The 18161-nt window shown below is 62.6% G+C and overlaps 1 protein-coding gene across 2 annotated transcripts in view; it reads left to right on the top strand.

Annotated features, from left to right (window-relative positions):
• PDE2A (phosphodiesterase 2A) overlaps positions 1–13123 on the top strand; it is a 56013-nt gene extending 42890 nt beyond the window's left edge. For both annotated transcript variants that reach the window (XM_055803244.1, XM_055803245.1), the window contains 28 exons: positions 333–421; positions 1987–2096; positions 3009–3064; positions 3145–3204; positions 3305–3464; positions 3563–3615; positions 4101–4175; positions 4304–4345; positions 4427–4495; positions 4648–4778; positions 5000–5111; positions 5206–5245; positions 6085–6148; positions 6237–6315; positions 6417–6594; positions 7179–7291; positions 7574–7651; positions 7866–7988; positions 8193–8263; positions 8394–8516; positions 8600–8687; positions 8807–8854; positions 8987–9061; positions 9227–9326; positions 9503–9615; positions 9891–9929; positions 10098–10204; positions 10413–13123. In XM_055803244.1, the coding sequence (XP_055659219.1) occupies positions 333–421; positions 1987–2096; positions 3009–3064; positions 3145–3204; positions 3305–3464; positions 3563–3615; positions 4101–4175; positions 4304–4345; positions 4427–4495; positions 4648–4778; positions 5000–5111; positions 5206–5245; positions 6085–6148; positions 6237–6315; positions 6417–6594; positions 7179–7291; positions 7574–7651; positions 7866–7988; positions 8193–8263; positions 8394–8516; positions 8600–8687; positions 8807–8854; positions 8987–9061; positions 9227–9326; positions 9503–9615; positions 9891–9929; positions 10098–10204; positions 10413–10635 (2619 nt within the window). In that variant the 3' untranslated portion in view covers positions 10636–13123. The remainder of the gene's footprint in view (positions 1–332; positions 422–1986; positions 2097–3008; positions 3065–3144; positions 3205–3304; positions 3465–3562; positions 3616–4100; positions 4176–4303; positions 4346–4426; positions 4496–4647; positions 4779–4999; positions 5112–5205; positions 5246–6084; positions 6149–6236; positions 6316–6416; positions 6595–7178; positions 7292–7573; positions 7652–7865; positions 7989–8192; positions 8264–8393; positions 8517–8599; positions 8688–8806; positions 8855–8986; positions 9062–9226; positions 9327–9502; positions 9616–9890; positions 9930–10097; positions 10205–10412) is intronic.
• The last annotated feature ends 5038 nt before the right edge of the window (positions 13124–18161 follow it).

Here is an 18161-nt window from a genome sequence, read left to right as displayed (position 1 = left end):
ACATGTGTTTATGTGTATCTACATGTGTTTATACATGTGTGGGTGTGCACGTGTGTTTATGTATGTGTGTTTATGCACTTATGTACATGTGTTTACACACATGTGTGGGTGTGCATGTGTGTTTAGGTGTGGGGTGTCATGACCTTTGCTCTGGACAAACCCTGTGCACCTGGGGAAACTGAGGCACGCAGCCCTGCCTGGCCCGGCTGCTCCCTGCGGAGTGGGCAGGGGGTACCAGGGGTGGCGAGGGCTGGCTGGGCTGTGGCGTGGGTGAGGGGCAGGGTGGGGGTCCCGACCCTCAGCGTTGCCCACCCCCGCCCCCCCCCCCCCAGGAGCATGTCTACATCTACCTGCTGGATGGGGAAACCCGGCTGATCTGTGATGACCCCCCCCACGAGCTGCCACCCGAGGGGAAGCTCAGGTGAGCCCAGCCCCCCCCCAGCCCCCGGGTGTGTGCACACACGTGCATGTGGCCCAGTGAGTGTGCATGTACACGCGTGTGCATGAAGGCCATGAGGTTTCACAGGGGACCTGGCATTGGTACACACCCATCCCTATCCCTGTCCTCATCCTCATCCCATCCTCATCCTCACCCCATACCCATCCTTATCCCATCCCCACCCCGTCCCCATCCTCATCCTCATCCCCATCCTCGTTCAATCCCTGCCTTCATCCCATGCCCACGTTCATACCATCCTCATTCTCATGCCCATCCCCTTCTTCATCCTCAGCCCCATTCCCATCCCTTTTCCCTTCCTCATCCTCGTCCCTGTCCCCATTCCCATCCTCATTCTATCCCCATCCCTATCCCTGCCCCTATCCTCATCCCCCTTCCCTTCTCCATCCCCATCCTCATCCTCATCCTCATCCTCATCCTCATCCTCATCCTCATCCTCATCCCATCCTCATCTTCATCCCATCCCCCCGTGCATGTGCAGCAACATGCACACATGTGTGCAGACACTGTGCATGTGCAGAGACACGCATGCGTGTGCAGGGGCTGTGCGTTTGAGAGACATGCACACGTGTGCAGGTGCTGTGCATGTGCAGGGACATACATGTGCAGGGACACACAAATGTGCAAGGGCTGTGAATGTGCAGGACACACACGTGCAGGGACATACACATGTGCAAAGGCTGTGAATGTTCAGGGACACACATGTGTGCAGACACTGTGCATGTGTAGAGACATGCACACATGTGCAGGGACACACGTGCACAGGTGCTGTGCATGTGCAGAAACACGCGTGCATGTGCAGGGGCTGTGCATGTGAGAGACATGCACACATGTGCAGGTGCTGTGCATGTGCAGGGACATGCATGTGCAGGGACACACAAATGTGCGAGGGCTTTGAATGTGCAGGGACACATACATGTGCAGGGGCTTTGCATGTGCACGGACACACAAATGTGCAAGGGCTGTGAATGTGCAGGGACACGTGTGCGCAGGGGCTGTGCATGTGCAGAGACATGCACATGTGTGCAGGGGCTGTGCATGTGGAAGGACACATGTGTGTGCAGGGGCTGTGCATGTGCAGGGACACACATGCATGTGCAGGGACACATGTGTGTGCAGGGTCTGTGCATGTGCAGGGACACACATGCATGTGCAGGCACTGTGTGTGTAGGGACACACGTGTGTGCAGGGGCTGTGCATGTGCAGGGACACACATGCATGTGCAGGGACACACGTGTGTGCAGGGGCTGTGCATGTGCAGGGACACACATGCATGTGCAGGGACACACGTGTGTGCAGGGACACACATGCATGTGCAGGCACTGTGCATATGCAGGGACACACGTGTGTGCAGGGGCTGTGCATGTGCAGGGACACATGCATGCACAAGCGCTGTGGGTGTGCAAGGGACACGCATGCTCAGGTGTGCTGCACAGCCCTGTCCCCTCCCCGTGTGCACAGGTCCCCTGCCCAAGGTGCCTGGGGTGCCCCGGCCTGGGGCGGTGGCTCAGGTGTCCCTGTCCCTGCAGGGATGCGGTGCGGAAGCAGAAGCGGCTGGAGTGTGGGGGGCTGCCCCCCGCCGAGCTCCCCAGCCGGCAGCTGGGCCCCCTGGCAGCACCCCTGGCCCCTGGCACGCAAGGTGGGGCTGCAGGGGGGGCATAGGGGTGTTGGTGGGGTGGGAGAGTGGGTGGGTATGGGGGTGGGGGGGAAAGTTGGTAGGTGAGTAGGTGGGTGGGTGGATGGATGGATGAGCTGGTAGGTGAGTGTGTGGGTGGATGGATGGATGGGTGGGTGGGTGGGTGGATGGGTGGGTGAGTGAGTGGATGGATGAATGAGTTGGTAGGTGGGCAGATGGATGGATGGGGGGATGGATGAGTTGGTATGTGAGTGGATGGATGGATGGATATGTTGGTGGGTGGGCAGATGGATGGATGGGGGATGGATGGATGGATGAGTTGGTATGTGAGTGGGTGGATGGGTGGGTGGGTGGGTGGATGGATGATGAGTTGGTAGGTGGGCAGATGGATGGATGGATGGGTGGATGAGTTGGTAGGTGAGTGGGTAGATGGGTTGGTGGGTGGATGGATGGACGGGTGGATGAGTGGGTGGATGGATAAGTTGGTAGGTGGGTGATGGGTTGGTGAGTGGGTGGATGGATGGGTGAATGGACGGATGGAAGGATAAGTTGGTAGGTGGGTCATGGGTTGGTGGGTGGGTGGATGGATGTGTGGGTGGGTGGGAAGATGGGTGGGTGGATGGATGGGTGGGTGAGTGGATGGAGGAATAAGTTGGTAGGTGGGTGGATGGGTTGGTGGGTGGATGGACGGGTGGCTGATTGGGAGAACTGAGGTGTGAGTGGATGGATGGGTGTGCACAGGAGTGGTTGGATGGGTGGGTGGGTGGGTGGGTGGATGGATGGGAGAATGGCCAGGTGGGTGGGTGGGTGACCCATGGCGACACAGGGATGACAACATGCACCCTGAGGGCTCAATGCCCCAGCCCCAGGCTACCCCCGATGCCCACTCAGGACTGACCCTCTCTTGGCTTGCAGTGCGCATCATCCCGCTGGTGGACAAGGAGAGTGGGGCTGTGGTGTGCGTCATCCTGGTGAGTGCGAGGATGTGGGCCGGGCTCTGGGGGATGGGACAGTGTGCAGACACTGGGGTCCTCACACTACAACCCTCCAGGTACACTGTGGCCAGCTGAGCGACTCGGATGAGCAGAACCTACGTGCGTTGGAAAGACACGTGAGTGACCCCAGCTTGGCTGTGGGCCCCGGCACCTGGGGACCTGCCACCTCTTTCCCCAAACCCTGCTGTCCCTTGTCCCTTACGCCCCTCCTTGCAGACCCTGGTGGCATACCGGCGCCTGCAAGCCCTGCAGAAGCTGCAGCCCTGGCCCCAGGTCAGCCTCTCCACCAGCTCCTCCCAGAACTCCCTGGCCAAGACAGAGAAGGCACCTGAAAGCAGCTACAGTGACCTGGACTGCAAGATCCTGCAGCTCTGCGGTGAGGCCAGGGTGGGGGGCAGCAGGGGGGGGTGGTGTGTGCCAGCAGGGTGGAGCTGGGGCGTTGAGCCCCTCATGGTGTTTGTGCCCCTTGTACAGGTGAGCTGTATGACCTGGATGCTGCCTCACTCCAGCTCAAGGTCATCAACTATGTGAGTAGTGACCATGCTGGCCCCCCTCGCCCCCAGCCTCAGGACACACAGAGCACCTCAATTTATTTCCAAAAAAAGAAAATCCCCCAAAGTAAAGAAAAACCTCAAGCGTCAGCTGCGCAGCCATCAGTAGTGACCAGAGTGAACAGCCTTGTCACAACTGTCAAGTCTCCAGAGTTAACATAATTAACAGTGCCATCCGTGCCACAGAAACTCTGAGACAGAACCTCCAGGTTCCCATCAGGCTCTCTAGCATCCTGTACCCAGCCCTCAGTAGCATCCAGAGTGAACAGCCTCGCCCTTGACATCAGTAGTCTCCAGAGTGAACCTGATCAGCTGCAGGGAAGAGGTTCTCAGAGGGCACCTGATTCTGTGTGGCACGTGTGGGTGCCCTGGGCACAGGGAGGCAGAGGAGGGGCTGGATTCTGCCCTGGGGGGGCTCAGGGCAGGCTGGGGTGCTGACCCCCACCCTTCACCCCCCCCAGCTGAAGCAGGAGACCCAGTCACTGTGCTGCTGCCTCCTACTTGTCTCTGAGGACAACCACCAGCTCTTCTGCCAGGTGGGTGCCACCGGGCTGGTCCCCCCACCCTGTGGGGCCAGGGGGTCCCAACTGCACCCCCCAAGCCATGGCTTCATGGGGCTTGACCACCATCCCATGGCAGCTCACCCCCCAGCTGTCTCTTCCAGGTGGTGGGAGACCGTGTCCTCGAGGAGGAGATCAGCTTTTCGGTGAGCAGAGTGGGGGATGGTGAGTGGGGGATATAGGGGGGCAGTGGGTGCCATGGGCTCACCCATCCCCTCCACCCGCAGCTCACCTTTGGGCGCCTGGGGAAGGTGGTGGAGGACAAGAGGTCCATCACCTTGAAGGACATCAGCGAGGTGGGTACCAGCTCTCCTACCCTGGGTGGGGACTCTGTGTGTGTCTCCTGCACCCAGGGACATGGTTCCCCAGCCCGGACTGGGGACTTCCCGGGGGTGGGGGTCTGGTTTGGAGGTGCCGGTACCAGCCCCCTCTCACCTCCTCCCTGCAGGAGGAGCACAAGCAGCTGAGCAGCATGTTGGGCAGCGAGGTCACCTCCATGCTCTGTGTCCCTGTCATCAGCCGGGCTACCTCCCAGGTGGTGGCATTGGCCTGCGCCTTCAACAAACTGAGCGGGGGGAGGTGAGTAACCGTCTTGGCTTGGGGAGGGGGGGGCAGGATCCAGCCCTCCCACCTTCCCCTCTGCCCTGAGCTGGGGCTGCCTTTGTGGGTGGTGGAGCATTGTCACCATGGAGGAAGAGGGTGCAGGTGTGGGGACCAGCAGGGACAGGGGACAGAGGTGTGTGCCCCACCACGATGGGGTCTTGCCCTTCTCCTCTGATGGGGTCTTGCCCTCCCCCCAGTTACACCAAGGCAGACGAGCACAAGATCCAGCACTGCTTCTGCTATACCTCCACGGTGCTCACCAGCACTTTGGCCTTCCAAAAGGAGCAGAAGCTCAAGTGCGAATGCCAGGTGAGTGCCCGCAGGGCTGTGTCACACCGGGCACACACGTGTGCGTGTCCCATGTCACGCCAGTTACTGACAGCATCACCTCTGTCCCCACCAGGCCCTGCTGCAGGTGGCGAAGAACCTCTTCACGCACTTGGGTAGGTGCACGCTGCAGGGAGCACCCACGCCCTGGGTGGGGGGCAGAACCCCCTGCACAGCTCCAGGGGACAGTGGCACTGGGGTCCCCTGCCCCCAGCCTGGGGGGACCTTGTCCCTTGCCCTGCCAGCCCTGGCCCTGCCTGGGGGATGATGGCAGGAGGGCAGCCGTCAGCTCGCCCAGAGCCTTGCTTGCGCTGGTGATGCACAGCTGCAGGCGTGCACACTGCATCAGCACAGAGTGCTGCGTGCACTTAGAAATGTGTGTGCAGACATGCATTGCTGCATGTACTGCTGCCGGCGCACACTGCTGTGCACACAGAGCTGCACATGTGGGAACTGCTGCATGCACACATGCACTGTTGCACGCGCACACATTGCTGCATGCACACGTGCACACTGCTGCACATGCACACACACACTGCCATGCATGCACATTGCTGCATGCACGCACAACTGCTGCATGCATGCACTGCTGCATGTGCACACACACATTGCTGTGCACACACACTGCTGCAGTTCATGCTACACACGAGCACCCTGCTGTATTGCATCTGCTGCTGCCCACTTGCACGGGCTGTGTCACCCTTTGGTGTGCATGCATGCACGTGTACACACGCAAACATGTACATGCATGCACACGGTCTGTGCAGACCCCACTCCTCTGTGCCCCCCAGGCCTTCCTGCCGTGCCCCTGGGGTGGGCTGTGTGCAGGCACAGCCCACGCTGGGGACAGACTGAGCTGAGACACCCCCTCTTTCATTGCATGGGTGGGGAGATGAGGTGGGCAGCAGCTGCTTGGCTGGGGGCTCCCTGACCCTTTCCCCCCCACCCCTTGCAGACGACGTCTCTGTTCTGCTCCAGGAGATCATCACAGAGGCCCGAAACCTCAGCAATGCAGAGATGTGAGTGGGCCTGCCATGAGGGGGGGGGGACACAGGGTGGGGGGGCACAGACCCCCCTGGGTGCGAGTGGCATTGGTGTCTCTTGCAGATGCTCCGTGTTCCTGCTAGACCGGCTCAGCCACGAGCTGGTGGCCAAGGTGTTTGACGGTGGCGTGGTGGATGACGAGGTGAATGCAGGGACAAGGGGATGGAGTCTGGTGGGGGGTCCTGGGGTCCTGCCCCCTCCAGCCCCAGGACCATGCTGGTGACCTCCTCTCCCTGCCCGCAGAGCTACGAGATCCGCATCCCTGCCGACCAGGGCATCGCCGGGCATGTGGCCACCACTGGCAAGATCCTCAACATCAAGGATGCCTACTCCCACCCGCTTTTCTACCGGGGGGTGGACGACAGCACCGGCTTCCGCACCAGGAACATCCTCTGCTTCCCCATCAAGAACGAGAGCCAGGGTGAGGGGCACAGGCAGGGCGCCGTCCCCCTGCATGGGGACCCGGCACGTGGGGGATTGTGTACCCCGGGATGTGGGCACGGCACGGTCCCCTGGCACAGCAGCATCCCCCAGCCCGTGGGAACCATCCTGCCCCGGGGGGCACGATCCTGAACACAGCATGTGGATGTGATCCTGTCCCCAGCACGTGGACATCATTGTGTCCCCAACACACAGGCACAGTGCTACCCCCGGTACTTGGGCGTGATCCTGATCCTGTCCCCAGCACATGGGCACAGCAGCGTCCCTGGCACTTGGGCACAATCCTGTCCCCAGCACACAGACATGATCCTGTCCCCAGCACGTGGGCATGATCCTGTCCCACGTCCATGGCCACGATCCTGTCCCCAACACACAGGCACAGCACTGTCCCCAGCACATGGCCACAATCTCGCCCCCAGCAAAGAAGTATGTCCCCCAGCATAGGGTCATGATCCTGTCCCAAGCCTGTGGGCACAGCGCTGTCCCCAGCACACAGGAACAATCCTGTCCCCAGCACACGGGCTTGATCCTGTCCCCTGTCCCCTGTCCCCACTCTGCTCCCAGAGGTCATCGGGGTGGCAGAGCTGGTCAACAAGATCAATGGCCCCTGGTTCAGCAAATTCGACGAGGACCTGGCAACCGCCTTCTCCATCTACTGTGGCATCAGCATCGCCCATGTATGTGCCCGGGGGGGTCCCCAACCCTGGCGGGGGAGGGCAAGAGCAGCCCTCTGTGCTGCCCCGGAGCTGGCCACAGTGCAGAGGGACGGGGTGGGGGGATGTGTTTGGTCCCCGTTCCCTGGGGACAAGCAGTGGTGGGGATGGGATGAGCTGGGGTGGGGGAGGCCACGTGTGGGGACCAAGGATGTGCTGGGGGGCCAGCATGGGCTGGGGGTGCTGAGGGGGCTTGGGGGGCTCTGCACACCCCCAGCACTCCCATACCTCCCTCCCACCCTGCAGTCACTGCTGTACAAGAAGGTGAATGAGGCGCAGTACCGCAGCCACCTGGCCAATGAGATGATGATGTACCACATGAAGGTGAGGTGGCACGGGGATGGGGGCAGGGACACGGGCTGGGACCCCCCCTGCCAGCGTGGTGCTGCCACACTCCACCCCAAGGTGGTGGCACAGTGGGGTGGCGGTGATACCCTGGGTTCTCTGCTCTCGCTGGGGCTCACGTGGCCCAGGACACAGCTTGGGGACACCCTGGGGGCCCGGTCACAGCGTGGACCACTAGCAATGGCTCCTTCAGGTGTCAGACGATGAGTACACCAAGCTGCTGAGCGAGGGAATCCAGCCCGTGTCCACCATTGACCCCAACTTTGCCAACTTCACCTACACGCCACGCTCGCTGCCCGAGGATGACACCTCCATGGTGAGGACTGTGGGGACGGTCCCCAAGTGCCACCGTACCCTGCCTGCTCTGGGTCAGGTCACAGACCCCAGCCCTGGGGTGCTGGGGGGCTGGAATGGGGGGATGTGGCTGCACCCCTGAGCATCTTCCTGCCTGCCAGGCAGGGGCAGGGGTGGCACGGCAGGGGGACAATGAGCACTGCCACTCACCCTGTCCCCTCCGCAGGCCATCCTGAGCATGCTGCAGGACATGAACTTCATCAACAACTACAAGATGGACCGTCAGACGCTCACCAGGTGGGTCCCCATCCCTGTCACTATCCCCACACCTGCTGGGGACACCTGGGCAAGACAGAGGTCCCCAGGGGGTGGGGGTGGTGCAAAGACACACACCACACACCCCCCATGGCCCTTCCCTCCCTGCCAGGTTCTGCCTGATGGTGAAGAAGGGCTACCGTGATCCCCCCTACCACAACTGGATGCATGCCTTCTCTGTCTCCCACTTCTGCTACCTGCTCTACAAGAACCTGGAGCTCGTCAACTACCTGGAGTAAGGCCAGACGCCGTCCCTGTCCCCGGCCGGGGCGCTCCCCGCCCTCCTGCCTGCCTCATATTCCCTCCTTCCCCCCCCAGAGACATCGAGATCTTTGCCCTCTTCATCTCCTGCATGTGCCATGACCTGGACCACAGAGGCACCAATAACTCCTTCCAGGTGGCCTCGGTGAGCCGAGCCCAGTGCTGGGACGTGCCTGGGTGGGGGGGATGGGGACAGAGCTGGGGGGGTGGGGGCGTGGGTCTTCACCCCCATAGCTCCATCACTCTAGCCGCTCTGCCTTGCAGAAATCGGTCCTGGCTGCGCTGTACAGCTCGGAGGGCTCCGTCATGGAGGTAAGGTGCTCCCCAAAACCTCCCCCTGCCCAACTCTCTGGGGCTGCGGCTGGGTGGCAGCATCCCTGCCTGCGCCCTGCCTGCACCCTGCCTGCACCCTGCCTGCGCCCACGGCCCCGGCTTCTCCCGCAGAGGCATCACTTCGCCCAAGCCATTGCCATCCTCAATAGCCAAGGCTGTAACATCTTTGACCACTTCTCCCGCAAGGTGAGCCCCCCTGCCTTGGCACCTCTCCCCTGCCACCCTCCTGCCCAGGCTGAGCCTGCTCGTCCCCTCTGGACCCCCTCCCCAGCTCTGGATCTGACCCTTGGGATACAAGGGCTGGCAGGGGCACGGAGCTGGTCACGGCAGCTACCATGCCTGGTCTTGCAGGACTACCAGCGCATGCTGGACCTCATGAGGGACATCATCTTGGCCACTGACCTGGCCCACCACCTGCGCATCTTCAAGGACCTCCAGAAGATGGCAGAAGGTGAAGCTCCTATGCTTGGGCTTAGGGATGCGGTGGGAACTCATCCCCCCAAGTCTGGAAGGTGGCACTGCAGGTCCTGGCTGTCCCCAGAGTCCTTACTTGGGGAGCTGATGGGGGCTGTGGGGCTCCTTCCCGAGCCCCCAGCCCTAACCCCTGCCCTGCTCCCTGCCTGGCAGTGGGCTACGACCCTAAGAACAAGCAGCACCACAGCCTGCTGCTCTGCCTGCTTATGACCTCCTGTGACCTCTCCGACCAGACCAAGGGCTGGAAGACCACCAGGAAGATCGCGGTGAGTGCCACACCATGGGGCTGACCCCCTGAATGCCACCCCCTCCCCCGTCTTGGGGCACCCGCATGGCCCCAGGCGCCGGGGACCAGCCTGCCCCTCACAGTGGCATCGTGGCCTGTGGAGGGGGTCCCTGCCTGGACCACGCAGCAGCCCCCCGTGCCGGCAGCATGTCCCTGCCCAATGCAGAGCTGTGGAGGGGGCGTCTGGAGGGCAACTGGGGTAGGGATGGCACCCCAGGCATGCAGCCCCCTACTCTGACAGTCTGTCCCTTGCAGGAGCTGATCTACAAGGAGTTCTTCTCCCAGGGTGACCTGGTAGGTAGCACCAGGGCTTGGTGCGGGGTTGGGCTTGGCCAACACTCTTGGCAAGCACCAGGGGGGCCCAGATGAGGTGGGGGGGGGCGGTGGACAGGGAGGTCTTGCCCGGGAATGGGGAGGGGATGGTCACTGGCATTGACACACACCCCCTCACCATTGCTGCAGGAGAAGGCCATGGGCAACCGCCCGCTGGAGATGATGGACCGGGAGAAAGCCTACATCCCCGAGCTGCAGATCAGCTTCATGGAGCACATCGCCATGCCCATCTACAAGTGAGCCCCCAGGGCTGGCGCCGGGCTGGGGGGGGCTGCTGCTATCACCCCTGCCTTGCCATGCCAGGGTGGGACAGGGGGTGCTGGGCGGGGGGTCTTGCAGATATTAGGGGGGTTTCCAAGTGGTGGGGATGGGGGGAACAGGGTTGCATCCAACTAAGGGGGTGCAACCCCGTGTTGATGGCGTGTGGTGTCCCCTGCCCCCCAGGCTGCTGCAGGACCTCTTCCCCAAGGCAGCGGAGCTCTACGAGAGGGTGGCCAGCAACCGGGAGCAGTGGACCAAGGTCTCCCACAAATTCACCATCCGGGGTTTGCCCAGTAACAACTCCCTGGACTTTCTGGATGAGGAATATGACCCGCAGGCCCCCGACCCCCAGCTCAACGGCTGCCTGGAGCCCGAGGGGGGGCAGCCAGAGGCAGGGGCTGAGTAAAAGGGGCAATGAGGGGGGCTACGGCCACAGCTGGACCAGGAGCATCCCCAACCCTCATCCCCCAGCCTATGGGGAGGAGGTTTGGGGGGGGGACATCAGTGACTCTGGACCACAACAGCAAGGTCTGTGTGTTGCCAGCACCCACCGCTGGTCCTTTCCCACCAGTGGGTGACTGTCCCCTCCCTCCGGGGCAGGTATTCAGGTGTCCCCTCCACCTGGTGGTCCCCTGGACCCCTCTTTGCTAGGACTCTGCCTCTGTGGCCGGGGACACCGGGGGACACCGTGGGGCTGAGGGATGGATGTGCTTTAAACTGCCTTAAGGCTGCAGGTCGTGTCCCCACGGGGTGACAACAGGGACGATGCCCTCGGCAGAAGCACCCCTGGAGGGGTTGTCCCCCTGAAAGGGGGCTGTGGGTCTGCCGGGGGTCAGCGGGATGGAGGGGGACAGTGTGGAGCAGGATGGCGAGGAGCAGTGGGAGTGCTGGGGGTGGGGTGGGCTGCAGGGCACAGGGGTGTCCCCATAGACCCCAAAGTGGGGCGTGAGGCTGTGGGAGGGGGCTGGGAGGTCTGAGGACAGAGGAGCCAGGCTCAGGCCCATGGAAGGAGGCTGGTTCTGGCTGGAGGAGGGAAGAGGCACCCAGAGCAGGATGGCCATGGCCGTGGCCATGGGGGTGCTCTGCCTGCATCCCCTGCTGCCTCCCAGCAGCTGCCGAGCATCTGTTGGCTAAAAGCCCCCCCAGCCCCGGGACCCCTGGATCCACTCACCTGTGGAAGGACTCGTGTCCCTCGCCCAGCCTGGTCCCACACAGCTACGTCCCCTGCAAGGGCTAGATGCGTGCCAAGGCTGGAAGGGCTCCTGCTCCTGGTTTGCACGCATGGGGTGTGTGTGTGTGTGTGTGCTGCGCTCCCACAGGGACACTGCAGGAGGTCCTGTCCCCACCGTGTCCCCTCAATGTCCCCACCACGTGGGTGTTTCTCTAGCTCAGCACTGTGGTGCCCGCCCAGGAGCCTCCTGTCTGCAAGCAGCTGCACCAGTGACCGATGTGTCCATGAGCATCCCCAGCTCACAGTGGCTTCACAACTCCTGCCATACTGACCACCATGCATGGACCCTGATGGTCTCCTGTGGTCCCTCTGGTCCTGCAGACCACCGTGCATGGACCCTGATGGTCTCCTGTGGTCCCTCTGCTCCTGCAGACCACCGTGCATGGACCCTGATGGTCTCCTGTGGTCCCTCCAGTCCTGTTGACTGCTGTGCATGGACCCTGCCAATGTCCCATGGTCCCTCTGGTCCTGCAGACCACCATGCATGGACCCTGATGGTCTCCTGTGGTCCTTCTGATACTGCAGACCACCATGCATGGACCCTGATGGTCTCCTGTGGTTCTTGTGGTCCCATCAACTGCCATGCATGGACCCTGTCATCCTCCTGTGGTCCCTCTGATCCCACTGACTGCCATGCCTGGACCTTACCATCCTCCCATGGACCCTCTGGTCCTACAGGCCACCATGCATGGATGGTGATGGCCTCCTGTGGTCCCTCTGGTCCTACTTAGCATTGTGCATGGATCCTGCTGGCTTCCCATGGCTGCTCTGGCCATGCAAAGACCCACCAGTCTCCCACCATCCCTCCTGCCCTGCTGACTGCTGTGCATGGACCCTGCCATCCTCCTGTGGTCCCACTGGTCCTACAGACCACCATGCATGGATGGTGATGGCCTTCTGTGGTCCCTCCTGTCCTACTGACCACCGTGCACAGACCCTGCTGGTCCCTCCAGTCCAACAACCCAACACGTGTGGATTGCCTCAGCCCTGGGGGCTCTGCTCAGCCAGCCTTCCCCCTCCCCCCCCCCCCCCAGGGTCTCTCCAACTGTGTGTGACCCAGGTCTTTGTTGCCCCAACCAAAGCCACCCGAAACAGCCATGAGCAGGGGAACCAGACCATGGTGAGCCGTGGTGAGCAGCTTGCTTTGCTGGGGTTGAGCGGAAGGGGGGCCGGGGATGAGGGTGGATGCTGAGCCCCCAGGGACTGGGGTGCACTGAGCCCCCCTGGCTGCATCACCCAGCTCATGGGAAATGGCAGGGTCACCATCACAGCAGGGGAAGGTGATGGAAGTGGCACAGTGAAATCCTGGCACTGCTGGGGTCGGTCCCACCAGGATCGGTCCCACCATGGTCAAGGGCAGCCCGGTTGCAGCCATGGAGCCATCTGCCGCCCCATCCCCACTCTTCTGCAGCATCCCACGGCACCACCCCTGCGCCGAGTCCCAGCAGTGCCGCAGCAGGTCCCCGCGGTACAGTGGTGCTCCCAGTGCATCCCTCCGGGATTTGAGCGATGGGGCGGCTGCTCCTCTCGACATCTCATCTGTAAGAAACACCACACACATTTTCTCGGGGTACCCAGAGTGTGCGTGTCTGCAGGAGCAATGGGAGACCCCAATGCTGAGCTGCTCCCCGGGGACGAAGTGAACTGAATTCCTTTTGCCTTACCTACTCGGAGATGCCTTTAGCAAGATGCTTTGCCCAAGCCCCGGTAGGACCTGTCCGGTGACCGTGTCTGGCTGCTGGCCCATGGCTTCGCCTACAAGACCCCCTCAAAACCTTCCCCCTCCGCATGCTGCCATGCGATGACACTGAGCGGGGGGCAGGGATGGTCCGAGAAGGCAGAACCCCCCCAAAGTGCAAGAGGAGGAAAGCAGCTCCATCCCTGGCATGATGCTGGCATGGCTGCAGTGCCAGTGTGCCGGCGGGCACGGCTGCTCCCAGCCGGTACCCACAGCCCCCTGCCAGTCCGCAGTGCCTGGTGATGCAGGGGTCTCGCCATCCCAAGCTGGTGCTGGTGAATGCGGGGAGTGGGGGGGTCCTGCACTGGGGTGCCGCATCCTGGGTACCATGCCACAGAGAGGGGCACGCAGGGATGCCCGTTTCCCAGCTGTAGCCCACTTCTCCAGCCCCCGCCGCTGGTGAGCATAGGTGGTCGATGCTTTCCTGGCTCCCGCCCCTGTACATACTCCTATGGATACTGGGGAGCGCAGCTGGCACCCAGCCCCGCTCACCCACGAGTGTGCGCGGGCGTGCAAAACCTCCTCCAGCTTTTTTGTCCTCCCCTCTTGCAGCGCTGGTTGTTCTGGGCTCCAACGGAGCCCAAGGAGACAACTCTTCTCCGTCTTCTTCCTCTCCTCCTTCTTCTTCTCCTCCTTCCTCTTCCTCCTCCTCCCTTTTTTTTTTTTTTTTTTTTTTTTTGTGGGTTTTGGTTTTCCTAAATAAATTTCATACGTTGATCTCCCCGCGGCAGGTCGGTAGGTGCCTCATGTTGGGGGTGCCAGTGGATGTTCTGCAGTGGGGTGGGTGTGGGGATGTGTCCGTGTCCCCAAGGATGGTCAGTGGCACCAGGGAGGGACAGCTTGGGTTTGGTGATGAACCTGAACTTGTGTGAGCTGTGCAAGGTGTGGGCAGCAGGGGGGCTGTGGGCAGTGCCAGTGAGGGGACAGAATGGTTTGGGGGTGCAGGGAGGTGTTCCCTTGTGAGGAGACCCTGGGCCACCCCCAGCCCCTGTCACAGCCTCAGTGGGGACTGGGTAGCTCCAGCTGAGACATGCACACCCCAAAAGTGCCCTTGGGCGGGGGGGGGGGGGGGGGGGGGGGGGGGCAGACATGACAACTCCAGCTCAGGATAGGAGGCTCTGACCCCCCTGGGATGCTCCGGTCCCTTGGGATGCTCCCATGCCCCGGGATGCACTGACCCCCCCACCTTGCTCTGGTTCCCCCACTGCCCTGTTCCCTTCTGAAATCCCTGACCCACAGGATACTGCAATCCCCTGGGATGCTCTGCGTCCCGCCCCCCCCCGCCCCCCTCCCCCCATTCTGTCCCCCCATCTGCCACGCTGGGACCACCCCAGCCCTGGGCAGCAGCTGGAGCTGGGCCCAGGGCAGAATCCAGCCTAGACCGGGACTGCAGCAGGATCACAGGCTGGGATGCGGGGTATGGCCCATGCTGGGATGTGCCTGTGCTGGGACTAGGGCAGGATGCGGCCTGGAGCAGGACCCCCCCCCTCCCCAACCTACGCTGGGACTGGGGTGCAGGATGTGCCACCCCCCGCGACTGACACTGGGTCAGGATCCAGCCCCGCTAGGACCAATCCGTATCCAGCCCAGTCCTGGCCTGTGCCAGGATGGGATGGGATGGGATGGGATGGGATGGGATGGGATGGGATGGGATGGGATGGGATGGGATGGGAGGACCCCAGCGGGATGGGGTTCCCCCCACCCCACCCCCAGGATCCCCCCGGCACTGGGATCCCCTACCCCTCAGGCTGGAGGGCAGGATGAGGCCAGGACCCTGTGCCCATGGCCGGCCGTGGGTCACGCTGCCCTTTGCAGTGACACGCCCCAAGTCACCCAGGGGCCCCTGCCCACAGCACCCCGGGCTGCGGGGTGCAGGATGTGACCCTAAGCTGCCCTGCTGGGTCCAGCGGCCGCCCCTACACAGCCCCGGTGGGACAGAGCTCCGCTCTGCCCATCACCTTCACATCAGGGCTGTGGTTTTTATTCCAGCTCCTGGTCTGACGAGCCATCCCGCTAATGAGCAATTTATTACCCGGGATCAATCCAGCGCCCGATCCGATGGCTCCAGCCCAGGCAGCACCGGAGGAAAAGTCCCTGGAGGCTTCAATGCTGGCACCTGCTGGTGCTGCTTGAGCTGCTCAAATTGGGGTGAAAAACTACAAAAAACTAGAAAAAATTGCCAGTGTCCCCCCTCCCACTCCGAGCCACCATCAAACCCAGCAGCGGAGCAGAGAGCGAGTCCTGGGATTAAAACCTTTAACACGGAGCAAGTCCGGGAGCAGCGCGGAGGGGTTGCCGAGGGTCCCCAGCCAGGAGCTGCCCCCTCCTGCCTCTGACACTGATGACTCTGTTCCCTCTGGGATGTCCCTTTGTCATCCTGGGTGCATGTGGGGTGCCACAGCTGTCCAGCTTGCCCCTCACCCCAGCCCCTGGGCTGTCCCCTGGGTCTCAGCTGCCGCTTCCTGCCTGTCCTTCCATCCCTGGTTGTCACCCCTTGTCCCCTGGGTGGCCTCAGGAGGATGCTGAGCCAGGTGGCCATGCCCCACGCAGCATCACCTCCCGGGCAGCCCACCTGAGTGAACCAGTAAGGGTCCAGCATGTCCCCCACCTTCTCCCAGAGCTGGGGTGGATTTTGGGGGGCTGCTCAGCCCCCTCTTGCCTCCTCCCCATCCCCGCCCTGCTGCCCCTGTGCCTCGCTGGTCCCCCCCGGCACCCCCAGCTCCAACCCTGGGTTCCCGGGGGGTCCCTGCCCACCGCGGCAGGGCACAGGCATGAGGTGGCACCTGCTGCCCACACAGTGGCCATGCCATGGGCAAACCCAGTGCTCCCAGTGTCCCCAGTGCTAGACTCCCCACAGCAGCCAGTGGGGCTGGGGGCAGGGTGTGTGTGTCTCCGGACCAAGGTGGGTGCGTTCGGGGTGGGTGGGGGGCACCCACCAGCCAGGCAGCCTCAGCATCCCCTTGCAGAACAGCACGGGCAGGGTTTGCCCTGACATGTGGGTCACCCCTGGGGGACAGAGGGCCATTGTCCCTGCCCGTGCTGTTCCCCCTCGGTGCAGGTGGGACCTTGCACCCTGTGGGGCAGCCCCAGCACCCCGAAATACCTCTGCCCCTCCACTCAGGCATGGTGGGTCCCCGTGGGTCCAGCCATGGGGGGGGGGGGGGTGTCAGGTCCCCTTCTTCAGGTCCTCCTCCTCCTGCGGAGGCTGTGGGAGCAGGATGTGGGCTGTGCACGGTGTGGGCACAGCCGGGGCCTCGTGCATGGGTCCTGGTCCCTGGGGGGCTGAGCCCCCCACTCCGTGTCCCCTCCAGCCCCGACACTGGCTGTGTCATGGTCAGCTCCTGTGACGGGGTCACTGGACAGGAAGGCAGCAGCCTTGCAGTGTGGTGCGATGCACCCATGGGTGCAATCCTGCAGCTGGGTGCTGGGCATTGTCAGTGCAATCCTGCAGCCAGATGCTCTCCATCCCTCAGTCTAATCCTGCAGCCAGGTGCTGTGCGTCCTCAGTGCAATCCTGCAGCCAGATGCTCTCCATCCCTCAGTCTAATCCTGCAGCCAGGTGCTGTGCGTCCTCAGTGCAATCCTGCAGCCAGGTGCTGTGCATCTACCAAGGCAGTCTTGCAGTGACGTACTGTGCACCCATGGGTGCTATCCTGCAGCTGGGTGCTGTATACCCACCATCACAGCCTTGCAGTGAGGTCCTGCAGGCTGGTGCTGGGCATGCACAGGTGCGATCCTGCACCACAGTGCTGTGCATCCATCGGTGCAATCCTGCAGCGAGTTGCTGGTAGCAAGTTGGGCCCAGGACCCTTTCAAGCCAGCTCTCCCCCATGATGGGAACACAGCACAGCACTGCACAGCACCACACCACAGTGCACCGCACTGCACCATGCTGCACCACACTGCATAGTGCCACGCTGCACAGCTCCATGCCATATGAAACCACACAGGACAGCACAGCACCGCAGCATGCTGCACTGTACCATGCAACACCGCACTACACCACAGTGCACAGCACTGCACACCACACTGCACAGCACCATGCAGCGTCGCATGGCACTGCACAGCACCACACCATACCAAACCACACAGCACTGCACCACACCACAGGGCACAGCACTGCGCACTGCACTGCACTGCACCGCACCACAGTGCATGGCACTGCACCGCACTGCATTGCACAGCACTGCACGACACCTCATTACTCTGCACCAAGCTGCATTGCACAGCACAGCACTGCATTACACTGCACTGCATTGCTCCGCACTGCATTACATGGCACTGCATTGCACAGCAATGCACCGCACTGCATTGCATAACATAGAACTGCATTGCACCGCAGTGCATTACACAGCACAGCACTGCATTACACAGCAATGCACTGCACCGCACAGACCTGCACTGCATAGCACAAAACTGCATTGCACTGCACAGCACTGCATTGCACCGCACAGCATTACACCGCACTGCAATGTGTGCGTGCATGTATGGGGGGGGCGCCCCTGCCCCTCCGCACCCGCCCGCGCAAGATGTCTGTGTGTGTGTGCACAGAACTGCGTTGCACCGCACTGCACTGCACAGCACTGCATCGCATTGCACCGCACAGCACTTCATTGCACCGCACCGCGCCTCCGCTCCCCCCACCGCCCCGGCAGGGCGGGGGCAGGGCCGCAACCCCGCAGCCGCTGCCCCCCGGAGGCCCCGCCATTGCGAAGCCGCAGGCGGGAAGTGGCGCGCCCCACTCCCTGCCCCTGCCCCTGCCCCTGCCCCTGCCCCTGCCCCTGCCCCTGCCCCTGCCCCTGCCCCTGCCCCTGCCCCTGCCCCTGCCCCTGCCGGCCCATTCCCACGGCGGCTCTGATTGGCTGTTCTGTTGCAGGAGGCGGGCGAATGGAGAGAGACAGCCAATCAAAAGCGGAGGGCCGGGGCTGTCTGCAGGCAGGGCTGAATTTCATTGGAGGAGAGG

Source organism: Falco peregrinus, chromosome 4 (assembly GCF_023634155.1).
Source record: "Falco peregrinus isolate bFalPer1 chromosome 4, bFalPer1.pri, whole genome shotgun sequence".
Lineage (NCBI taxonomy): Eukaryota > Metazoa > Chordata > Aves > Falconiformes > Falconidae > Falco > Falco peregrinus.
This window is presented reverse-complemented; position numbering and strand designations above follow the sequence as displayed.